The 13010-nt window shown below is 38.8% G+C and overlaps 1 protein-coding gene across 1 annotated transcript in view; it reads right to left on the bottom strand.

Moving 5' to 3' along the window:
- The window catches only part of C4H6orf132 (chromosome 4 C6orf132 homolog), a 56169-nt gene that overhangs the window by 34748 nt on the left and 8411 nt on the right, over window positions 1–13010 (bottom strand). Inside the window, exon 2 of the mRNA XM_074310930.1 lies at window positions 1696–1802. Coding sequence (XP_074167031.1) covers window positions 1696–1802 — 107 coding nt within the window. The remainder of the gene's footprint in view (window positions 1–1695; window positions 1803–13010) is intronic.

Genomic DNA, 13010 nt, shown 5'->3' with positions numbered 1-13010 from the left:
AGTGTTTTCTCAGCAATGGGCAGAGCCTTAAAGAAACTTTTTTCCCAGTAAAGAGTCAGCGCTTCAGGACTCTAAACCTAACCTGCAAACTAGGTTAAGAAGTACTCTCTGCTGGATGCTCTGTCTATAGCCTCCCAAGAGTGAGTCACCCATCAATTACACTTAACAACTGACTTGGATTAGACCCAAATGGATGGTTGAGCCGGGAAGGCAGCAGTCAGCTGTCTCCCCAAATCTCTTGGGATCAATATTAGTAGTCAATTTATCTTGTAGAGTCTGATCCACCCTGGAAAGTGACCATCATCATCATGGAAGCAAAAATCAATTTTCCTTCCCACCAAAAATCAAAATACTTTCACAATCCACCTTTCTCTGGCCCTGAGCCATTTCTCTGGCCTCGAACAATGCTTGGATTGCTTTCCCTCTATAGCTCTTTCTAGCTTCCTTCAGTTCCCAGCTAAAAGTCCCACCTTTTATGGGAAACCTTTCCCAATCCCTCCTAATTCTAGCATTATCCTTCTGTGGATTATTTCTAGTGCGTAGCTTGTTTTTGGCATGTTTTTTCCCTCATTAGATTGTGAGCTCCTTAAAGGTCCCTACCTTAAAGGTACCTTGCTGAATCCCCAGCTCTTAGAACAGTGACTGGCACTTAAATGTTTACTGATTGACAATCATTCAAAACATATTTATTTAATCAAAGCCCAGCCTGTGCCCAGAAGTTTAAAAAAAAAAAAAAAAAAAAAAGCTCCAATTCCTGACCTCTAAGAACTTTGAGTACATATAGGATCTATCTATCTATCTATGTTTTGAGATATAAATATATAAAAACATAAGAAAAATTCAAAAGAGAAGAGGTGGGACTTGAGTTGTAAACTGATATAGACATAGAGCAATTGTGTTTTTTTTTCCCCCAAGGGAGGGGAGGCAGTGAAGAAATAAGGGTAAAGTACATATGTGAAAGGAGGACAAATAATATAAGAAAGCCTTTCTAAACTCTAGAGCTGATTGATTTTATGTAAACCCAAGCTCACAAAATATCCATTTACTGTCATGGTGGTTCCCACCATTCCCATCCCCCATGTACATCTCAAACTCTCTATCCGTCCTGAGCCTTTGATGATTGTACCACGGGATTTTTGTTTTGTTTTTGCCTTTCATTGTGCCCTTGACTTCGTGCCTGGCCCATTTTGTTGTTATTGTTTTTGTCATTTTTCAGTAGTGTCTGATTCTCCATGACCCCATTTGGGCTTTTTTTTGGCAGAGACACTAGAGTGGTTTGCCATTTCCTTCTCCAGCTCATTTTACAGATGAGGAATGAAAGCAAACAGGATTAAGGGACTTATCCAGGGTCATACAAGCTAGGAAGTCTCAGATTTGAACTTGAGATGAGTCTTCCTGACTCCAGGCTTGGTATTCTACTCACTTTACTATACCTGAAACATAGCAGGTGCTTAACAAGTGCTTGTTGACTTCCCCCAGGAGCAGGATGGCTGATTTCCTTACAGTCAGTGACTGTCTACATGGACTGGATCCTCTCGGGTAATGGCACCAAGGACAAAGATGACCTCACAGGGGTTAAGGGGAAGCTGGACCTATCATAGCAGCCACGTGGCTCCCACCCCCTCAGCCTCAGGGGCAGGCCTGGTGCTTCCCTCTGCCAGCCCACACTCCAGCCGGCTGGAAGTCCATACTTACCAGGGGTAAGAAGGTTAACAGAGGGCGGACTCTGGGCCGAGGCTTGAGGGTGGCGGTTCCTGACTCACTCACAGTATTAAACTGATTGTCTCCATAATAAATTCCATCTGGAGGAGATAAAGGAGAAGGAGGTGATGAGCTGGAAGATCAAAGACTTCTGGGCATCCCTACTTGATATGAACCCACTAAGTTTCCAAATCCTCCCCGGCCTAATAAGAGTCCCAAAGTAGCTCCTGATTTGACTCAGACAGTATCTCCTCTTACATAACAGGCTTGAGAGGTAAGAGAGGAGGATAGACATACACACTACTCAGTGGGATTGCGTGAACTGGCCCAGTTACTTTTTTCTTTAAACATTTTTTAAAATGTCTTATTGATGGTTTTTGTTTTTAATAATAACAACAACTCAAGTATAGAACTTACACCTTTATTTACAAAAGATTTTCCATGTATTGGCTCACATTCATAACCACCTTTTTTCAATATTCATATAAATAGTGAGTCAGAGGCAGGATTTTTTCCCCCCCAATAGTATTTTATTTTTCCAAATACTTGCAAATATAGGGTTTTTTTTAAAAGAAAATTTTTATTAAAGTTTTTTTTTCAAAGCATTTGCATAGATAATTTTCAACATTCACCCTCTCAAAATCTTGTGTTCCAAATTTTCGCCCTTCTTTCCTCCCACCCCTTCCCTTAGATGGCAAACAATCCAATATATGTTAAACATGTGCAATTCTTCTACACATATTTCCACAATTAGCATACTGCACAAGAAAAATCAGATCAAAAAGGCAAAAAAAAAAAAAAAAATAAGAAAACAAAATGCAAGCAAATAAGAAAAAAACAATGAAAATACTATGTTTCCATCTACATTCAGTTCCCATAGTATGCTCTCTGGATTCAGATGGTTCTCTTCATCATAAGACCATTGGAACTGGACTGAAAAGAACCACTTCCATCAGAATTAATATTGTATAATTTTTCTGTTTCCGTGAGCCTAGTTCTGCTCACTTCACTTAGCATCAGTTCATGTAAATCTCTCCAGGCCTCTCTGAAATCAGCCTTCTGATTGTTTTTTATAGAACAATAATATTCCACAACATTCATATACTATAATTTATTCAGCCATTCTCCAATTGATGGCTGCAAAGATAGTTTTCAAAATTCACCTTTGCAAAATCTTATGTTATCTGCCATCTAGGGGAGGAGGTGGGGGAAAGGAGGGATAATTTGGAACAGAAGGCTTTGCAAGGGTCAATGTTGAAAAATTACCCATTCACATGTTTTGTTAAAAAAAAAACAAACAAACAAACCCTTATGTTCCAAAATTTTTCCCCTCCCTCTCCCTCTCCCCAACACAGCAAGCAACATATAGGTTAAACATGTACAATTCTTCTAAACATATTTCTATATTCATCATGCTGCACAACTAAAATGAGTTTAAAAAAAAGGGAAAAAAATCACAAAAAAAAAAAAAATAAACAGCAAAAGTGAAAATATTGTGCTTTGATTCACATTCAATCTCCATAGTTCTCTCTAGATGCAGAAGGCACTTTTCATCCCAAGTCTATTAGAATCAGAGTCAGGAATTTGAATCCTTCAGGGAAGGGATTATTTATCTTTCATATTTCTTTTCCCACTGCCTAGGCAGTGCACTGGCTGTACATAGTAGGACAAAGAACAGGAAGAGAATTTAGACCATCTAGTTCTAGCTGAGATTCAGAAGTGATCTGCCCAAAGGTAGTAAGTAGCAGAGGCAAGATATGAATTCAGGTCTTTGAATTCCAGAGTTGGAGCCATCCCACCCATCCCTATCTCCAAGGCCCCTTTTTTGGTTCTTGATTTCCCACTGTAACCAGACTAAAAAAGGTTAAACAGCTTGCCCAGGGTCATAGAGTGTCAGAAGAAGCAAATTCAGGTGTAAGATTCTTCTAGATGTTCTAGAGTGTTAATGATACTCCTATCCCCAATACTTTATACTTTATATTGAACTTTCCCTTGTAACCAGGAAAGCATTAAACAAAAACACCAGACACTGCGAACACAACTCCCAATACCCTGCCCCTCTGCTAAGAAGAGGGAGGAATGCTGCCTTGGTTTGTGTCCAGCTTCTCAAAGCCTAGCTTCCTTTTTAGCAACCTTTTCATTCACATCATTGTATTCATTGTGTACACAGTCCTCCTGGCTCCATTTCAGTTCATACAAACTGTTTCTCTGAACTCCGCATCCTCATTATTTTTTAGCATACAATAATACTTCTCCATTCCCTGATAGATGGTCTAGTTTAATAGATGAGACAGGGAGTTATAAAGTCAAGCTCTGGCCATGGGTCAAATATAGTTGCTGATGTGGGAACCCCCTGCCCTTTTGGGAGGGCAGTCCATCCCTCAGACAGGATGATGCACAGTCCATAATCCCTGACATTTCAACCCCCAGGAAAAGCTTAGGATGGGATGTGCAGCAGAGGAAGGAGAGGGGCTCAGTCAGGGAAGGATGCATTTATGCCTTGTGCTCACAGTGCTAGTGGGCTGAAAGACCACTACAAGGAAAGAAGCTTGCTCTCCGAATGTCCTCTACCTCCCTTGCCTGGGACAAACCCCCTGAACATTCTGCTGCTAAAAGCTCTGGTCCAGGCCAGTTTTCCTAAGTTTCTTCCAATTCAACTTTTAGGAATTTTATAGCCTAATAAAACCTATAACCAGTCTGCCCCTCCTAGATTAGATTCCATCTGGTCTTCCCTTTCAAGACTGCAAATACCCTTCTGCAGGCAAAGCCGGGCTTCCCAGCCAAAGCTTATCTCCTAAAGAGAGAAAAAGAAGAAGGGATTTTTTTTTCTCAAGTGCTTGAATTTCTAGCTGGGATTGATTAGATGAAATCGCTCTCCTCTTAGCTGGCCTCCCAGACCCTGCCCTACTTAAAATCCAAACCTTACTTTCACGCAAATGTGTTTATCCCCAACACATTTATCACATAAGTATTAGTATCTAAGAGTGCTACCCTGCCTATGTTACAATGATGCTAATGACCACCTCCCTAATATCTGCAAGCTCTGGGTTACAGCTCCATCCCAGGGCCCTACATAGTCTCAGAAAGGTGTCTCTGAGAGATTTAAGGTCACCAATGAAAAATGTTATACAGGATGATTCTTTGGGAAGAGATGTGGAGGATGATGAGGGAACTATGATGCTTAAAAAAACAAAGCACATCAATAAAAACTTTTAAAAAATAAATTAAGTGGAGAGATTAAGGGACAAATTGATAGACACAACCCAAAGTTCTTTCTACTTTACCATCAAGTTCATGGTATCAATCTAGGCAAGGGAAGGAAGATGAAGTTGTCTGAATGCCTAGGTTCTAGTTCCAACTCAGCTACTGACTCTAACTCTTGCCAAGTCTTTTACCCTCATTTTATAAATTGGAAAGTGCAGGGTGTATTTATCTAGGACCTGATACATACCAAAAAATTATATTGGGAGCAGTGGTATGGATGCTAAGAAGTAGAAGCATCATCCCTACCCTCAAGGAGCTATTTGGGGAGAAGAAACCCCCAGGAAACAATAACAAATTTGCCCATTTAAAAATTCAAGGGGTGGAATAATGAATACTCTAGTAAGCCAGGAGAGAGCCACTCTTACACCTCTGAAGTCAAGGTCAAGCAACTCAAAGACTAAGAGCTGGAAAAGACCTTGTTGTGTCATTTTACAATTGTGTTTGACTCTTTGTGACCCAGTTTTCTTGGCAAGGATACTGGAGTGGTTTGTCATTTCCTCTTCCAGCTCATTTTACATATGGGGAAACTGAGGCAAAGAAGGTGAAATGAATTTCCCTGGGTCGCACCGCTAGTAAGTGTTTGAGACCAAATTTGAACTCTTCCTGACTCCAGGCCTGGTACTCTATCCATTGCACTACCTAATTCCTACCCTAGAAAGGATGTAGGAGTTATCCAATACAGCTCTCTCATTTTATAGATGAGGAAATCAAAGTCTAGAGAAAAAAAGTAAATTGCTTAGGTAGGATTTGATCCTAGGACTTCTCCTTTATTATACCATGCTCCCTCTGTACTCAAATTTCTTGAAATCCTATCTCTATCAATGAAGGATCTTTATAATACTTATTAAGTAGGTGTTATGCACAAGTGGAAACAAAGACAAAAACACAGTACCAATTCTCTAGTTTATAATCCAGTTATCTTTTTCATCATTATATTTCCCCTCCCTCCAGTGCCTAGCACACTGCCTTTACACAGGAAGCATTCTATAAATGTTTGTTAAATGTAGGCTTACCAGTCAAATGAAAGCTTTGGACAAGATCATCACTAAGATTCTTTCCTTCTTAAAGGACCATAATCTTGTTAATTACTGTGAACTAGACTAGACTAATTGGTCTTTATGAAAAACATAGGATTTGAGCTGAATCTTGAAGAATGGGATGATATGGGAAGGTAGATGGAAGGAGAAAAGGGACAAAAAAGCATCCTGGAATGAAGTTAGGGAAGCAACAAGAGTATTAAGGGCATAATTAGGAAAATTGGGGTCATGCAGAGAAATAGTGGGAGCCCAATATGAAGAAATTAATTGGAGCCAAATTGTGGAGAAATTTGAGATGCTAGGGTGTTTGGACTGGACTCTATAAGCCGTGGGGAGTTGATCATGCAGGGAAATACATGAATCAAATCTGGGTGGGTCAAATAAAAGACTCAAGGACAGTTCTGGATGTCTTTCTAATTTCACTCACACGTAGTTCCCCCATACCACCAGGACTCAACTTGGTAGTACGGACATTTCTCTAGGTTAGATTTACTAGGGAACTCAAGTTCAAGGCTTTCTTTATCTCATCTAAGGCCCAGGATGAAATAATCTCCTTATAGAGACTTGTTTTAGATTACTGACATAGGGGAATAATCTAAGATCACTTTCTCAGTATGAAGTAGGAATATAATTGAGATTAAAATAGTTTAGAGGTTTCAATTTTTGGTATCCAAAGACTATTGGATTTGGAAGCAGAGAAACTGGGTTCAAATTCTACCACATATGCTTATTAGCTAAGTAACCCCACAGTTACTTTGCTTCTCTGGGCTTTAGTATCTTTCATTTATAAATGAAGGAACTGAACTACAGGGTCTCTAAGGTCCCTTCCGGTTCTCAATGTAAGCTCTTTTGCTTGCCTTTGTTTCCCTAAAAGGTCTTGATATGAGAATGGTATATAGTTATCCCTTCCATCCCATCCTACCAGGCCTGGTGCTCCCTTAATCTGGAAAAACTGAGTAAAATTTTTTTGGTCCTCTGTTGTGTCAGAGATGAGGTGTGAATTATCGTAGTATTAAAAAACAGTTGATGTTACATAATACTGTACATATTTTTATGCATTTCTGAATTTCTAAACTTTTTCTGTGTTGTCTGCTAGCCTTTGCATATCATATGCAACTTTCACAAAACTTCATCAAAATTCCCATTTAATTTCTTATGCTGACCCAAGATATAACAAAACTGTGATGGGGAAAGTCATTATGTGGAATACACACACATGCACGATCCTACAAACGCATACATATGATCACATATGCACCTATACATATGAGTTTATACATGCAAATGATTATATACACATACACATTGTCAGGGTAGGATAGGAGTGGGAAAGTGTAGCGAGATGGGGGTAATGTCCTAGGACAGGAATTCAATGTTAAAGGGAGAGAGAATACAGGAGCCATGCGTTTTTAAGTACCCAACATTGGGATAATTTCCAAAATACCTTCTTCAGAAAAGCTATGATTTTAAAAGAGCTTAGTTATAAGAGAAAAGAAGATAAAAACAATTCTAGCTCCATTTGCATTCCAAGGAACACCAGGGACAATCTTAATTGTGAGATTTTGAAACTCAAAGATTTTTCCTTTCTTTATAAATTGCATGCCATCTACTTCTCTGAAACTACTAGATGTAAAGATTTAGAATATTTCTTAGAGACTGATGGATTTGTTTCAGAGACAAAAGAAAAAGGTGGATATTAGGAATATCTATCTATTCCAAAATAGAGAATCATAGGATACAACTGAAGTGAGTGAACAATAATAAAAGATGGAGTTAAATTGGATGATTCCCAAGGTGCTTCCCAGCTATAAAAATCCTATGATTCTCTATTTTGGAATAGATAGAATTATAGAGACTGAATATGGATCAAAGCATAGTATTTTCACCTTTGCTGTTGTTTGTTTGCTTGTGTTTTTTTTCCCTCTTGATTTATTTATTTTTTTTGCACAGCATGATGAATATGGAAATGTTTAGAAGGACTGAACATATTTCACCTATATCAGATTGCTTGCTGTCTTGTAGAGGGAGAAAAATCTGGAACACAAGGTTTTGCAAAGGTGAATGTTGAAAACTATCTTTGCATATATTTGAAAAAATAAAATAATATTAAAATAAAATTAATACTAAAATAAAAAAAATTTTAAAAAACAACAAAAACCCCATAAACACTGGAGTGGTTTACCACTTCCTTCTTCAGCATCCTTACAGATGAGTAAACTAAGGCAAATATGGTCTAGTGACTTGCTTATTAAGATCACGCAGCTAATAAGTGTTTGAAGTTGGATTAGATCTCAGGAAGATGAATATTCTGGATTCCAGATCTGGCACTTTATTCACTGACTACTTAGTTGCCCAGCTTCCTTTTCTACTGATATAGAAAATAGAACCCAGAAGGGGGAAGTTATTGCCCAAAGTTACAAAGCTTATAAGTGAAAAAAACAGGAGTAGAAGCTGAGAATCAGGAAAGGAAAAACAAATAAATAACACAATGAAAACAAAACAAAACAAGAAAACAGTGGAGTAACAGAGAATGGCCCTTAGAAACATAACTTTCTAGTCAGTCCTGGGAGTCAGAAGACAAAGGAACAAAGGACAAGAAAGTGACTTTGGAGCTACAAGAAGGCTTGAACCAGCAGGATGTCATCTTATCCTAAAAACAGGCTCTGTGTAGTACTTGAGAACACTAAATAGCAGAATCCCCACTTACAGCTTTGCCCAACAGACCTTTAGAGGGGACAAATTCCATTCTTGATTCAGGAACAGAATAGGGCCTCTCAATTAATGCAGTAGTGATCTTCCTCCCCACTCCATTTTAATTTTTAAATTTTTAAATATTAAAATTACGCACAGATATATATATCTACACACACACACACACACACACACACACATATATACACTGTAATCAAATTCTATCTCTGAAAAAGCCAGTCTCCAAAATGAGAGAAATTAGGTTCACTTTCTTCCTCAAAATAAAAGCTTTAGGATAGGTTTCCTTTTAAGTTCTCCCAGTGCACTGAAAATGGGGTTTGTTTTACATGCCAATTCAAACAATGAAGAGCAATGAATTTGGAGTGAGAACACTTGGGTTCAAATCCTGGCTCAGCTACTTCCTGCCCCTAAAACCAGGGGGGAGGATTTTGTGGATTAGATGATTTGTACAATCTGTTCCAGCTCTAAATCTTATAATTGCATGATCCAATTCAGCATGTATTTATTGAAAGCTGGTTACATGCTGGCATGGAATTCCCAAATATTCAATTAACACAGGACTTTCCAGGAATGTGCCTTTTCGTATTAAAATGAAGGACAGCTGCATTTCTGGCTTCACATCAGATTGCAAATGAGAGTCCTGAGAATCTGAGACAGATGGGCTGCTGCCCATCCTTAGAAGGGGCCCTAGTCAGGGTTGTTGGCTTAAAGTCATAGCTGTGGTGCTAAAGAATCTCATCCTGTCAGATCAGGGGAGGGAGGCCCTGGGATGGAGCTGGAGCTGGGACTCTGAATCTCTCTGGGACTCAGTTTCCCTTTGTGCAAAAGGAGGGCACAGGATTTGGTAAATTCTGGAGTCCTTTGCATTTTTAAGCTTTTGATCCTATGTAGTAGAAGTAGCCCTGCACTAGGAACCAGGAAACCTAGGCTGTTATCCAATTCTACTGTGTGGTCTTGGAGGAGAAAATCACTTCCCTATCTGAGTCCAAATTTCCTTCTGGATAAAATGAGGGGCTTGGGCTAAGATTACCTGTAAGATCTTACGACTTTAAAATTCAAAATGTGATGAAGTCAAGAGAATGATGTTATTGACACCACAGGAAGATTTCTAAGTACACTATCCCCTCATTGCTATAAGAAAGACATTCTTAGTCATATCCTTTGACACTAATAAAGCCGATAGACTTTTTTGAATGTTTTAAATGTCTAAAGTAAAATACATAGAATTACAGAAGAATCTATTTTGAAATGAAAATGTAATTTTTTTCTTATCTAAGTTTTTGAATCCTCTGAAATCTATCCTCAGACCCCAAGTCAGGAAGTACTTATTGTAAGGGAAAGCAGAACCAACCCTCTTGAAACTCTGGCATGCTAGTTGGTTACCAGTAAAAAAAAAAAAAAAAATCTTAAAAACAAAAAACAAAACCAAAAAATCCTCTCCACCCCCGCTCCCCAAGTTTCATAACTGTTGCTTCCTCAATTTAGATTTTGTTTATTTAACTATTTTTTATGTCCTAGTATTTCTGGCTGCCCCTTGTTCAAAGAAGGTGCTTAATGAGTGTTTATGGAACTTGTTTTGAATTCACAAGGATTCAGAAATTTCCTGGATCTGAAGGTGAAGATCTTTGTTCCCCAATTCTCCTCACTTAGCCTTTGTGATACCTCCCTTCCGGAAAGGTTCAGCTAGGTTAGATGGAGGTCAATCAAGTTACATGCAAAACAAGAATTCATAGGGAGCAGGAACAGCTGTCCAGTTCTAGAAATTTGCCTGCCATTCATTAGAAAGGCTCTATTTTTATTTAGCTCTCTGAAGGGAACTCTTCAAATCGCTGACTATACGAATGATGTCTGTGTTTGCTAAGGGAGAGAAATGAAAGGATGAGTCCTTGAGCTTTGCTAACTTATAAGAAATCCAGGATAGAAAATAAGTTTTCCATGGGATGTAAGCTCCTTGAAGGCAAAGACTGTCATTTATTCTAGCTCTCCCCATTAGCAATCCTGCCCTTCCCTTCTTTTCATGTCCTCCTGAGGATCCTGCCAAAGTTTTTACTACATTTCTCTTAAAAGCAATTACTGTAAAATGTAGTAGTAGTATCCTTTAAAAAATACTCAAAAGACTTACATGAACTGATGCTAAGGGAAGTGAACAGAACCAAGAGAACATTGTATACAGTAACAAGATTATGTGATGATCGACTGTAATTTGATTCTTTTTCAATACCAATCCATATCCAGAAAGAGAAGAACTATGGAGACTGAATGTGGATCAAAACATAGTATTTTCATCTTTTTTTTAATTTTTTGATTATTTTTTGCTTGTTTTTTTCCCCTTCTCATTTTTTTCCCCTTTTGATCTGACTTTTCTTACAAAGCATGATGAATATGGAAATGTGTTTAGAAGAATTGCACCGGTTTAACCTATATCAGATTGCTTGCTGTCTTGGTGAAGGGGTGGGGAAAGAGGGAGAAAAATTTGGAATTCAAGGTTTTGCAAAAGTGAATGCTGAAAACTATCTTTGTATGTATTTGAAAAATAAAATACTATTAAAAATAAATAAAAGGAAAAAAATACCCCTCAGATTAAACATTGTCTTCTTTTCCCTTCTTCACCCTGAAAGCTACCTTTGAGAATAATTTAGGATAGGGAAATTGAGGATCTGATACACCCACAGTCACCTGGAATGCCCTTCAAATACACCTAGAGAATAAGGAGGGAGGAAAATTCGCAATGAATGGAGCACCCACACATGGGAGCATTCCTCCCTCCCATTAAATGGAAGGAGCCATGCCAATATCTGAATATGCAGAACCTCAGATGGCAGGAACCACATGAAGACTGTGGGCAGCTGTCTGGCCTGTTTCCAAATCCTGGAGGAGCTCAGATTGCACAGAGAACTCCCAGATATTGCCCTTCCAGGGACTTGAGTAAAAACCCCAAACCTTTATGTGGGACACGGTATGGAAACCCAATATGGGAATATAACCATATTCCAATATAGGAATGAAACCACAATATAGGAAACCCGCTTCTGCAGCTTCCTTGGGAAAAGGGAAGGGAAGCACAATGCAGATAGTCTCATTTGGCCCTTACAACAACCCTGTGAGGTAGGTGCTATTATTATTCCCATTTTATAATTAAGTCAACTGAGGTAAAAAGAAGTTAAGTGATTTGCCAGAGTCACACAGCTAGTAAATGTCTGAGCTCACTTTTCAACTCAGGTCGTCTCGACTCCAGCGCTGATACTTTTTGCACTGCTGCCCCAGTAGAATTCATGATTAATGATAATAACCACAATAATATATTTACATGGCTTTTATGGGTTTACTGAGTGCTTTTTCTGTAGCAGTCCAGTGAGGCTGACAAGTACCATTAGGATTAATCCTATTTTTCAGATGAACCTGAAAGAACTAAAGACTTTTCCCAGGTAAAACACAATAAATGCTGAAATCGAGATCCAAACCCAGTTCTTCTGACTCCTAGTTCAGCATTCTTATCATTATACCACGTCCCTTAAAAAAAAAAAAAAATTTAAATCATCAAAAATCCTCATCTTCTTTCCACCCTCACCCCACCAATTGAAAAAACGAAACAAACAAAACTTTTGCTACAGACACATATAGTCACAACTATCCATTCAAAAAAGGCACAATTGTTGTATCCACCCCACCCCCAGTCATTTTTGTGTTCTGAGTTTTCCACTTCTTTGTATTCAAAATATTTCTTTTTAATTAGGATAGACAGAGGAGAAACCTGTGGCCTGAATCAAGGGTCAAGACCCCTCAGTCATGTTTTCTGGTCCCCCTCCCCCCAGGACTAAGTTTAGTTTTCTATTTTTATTTCCCCTGTCCTCCTCACCCCCCTTCCCCACCCCATCCCCTAGATCCTAATATCATGGACAAATTCCCTCAGCTACAAAAGAATAGACGCAGATAGACACACTAATGCAGATTTCCTCTGCCTTTATTAAATGCTGTGCTAAGAGTTGGGGATACACAAAAACAGTCCCAATAGTATGGAAAGCTACGTTATAGAGGGACTATCTTGGCAGTTATACAGATAATTAGCAAGGTTTACTGGACAAAGGTACCAGGACTCCTGGGTCCTATCCTCAGCCCTGCCACCTGTTGCCCAGGGTCTGGGAGTCCTAGAATATGCCAAACTTGAGCTCCAGCCATCAGACAGTCTTAAGGGATGCAAGAAGCAAGAGATGAAAAAGCATTATTAGCAGTTCAGCTGTTTGTGGTTCTTCTTTATGAGTTTCCTACAGACTCCACTTAAAAATCCTATTCTTGGAA

This window comes from Sminthopsis crassicaudata, chromosome 4, assembly GCF_048593235.1.
Source record: "Sminthopsis crassicaudata isolate SCR6 chromosome 4, ASM4859323v1, whole genome shotgun sequence".
NCBI classification, from domain to species: domain Eukaryota; kingdom Metazoa; phylum Chordata; class Mammalia; order Dasyuromorphia; family Dasyuridae; genus Sminthopsis; species Sminthopsis crassicaudata.
Note: the sequence above shows the minus strand (reverse complement) of the source record. Positions and strands in the feature narration are given on the sequence as shown.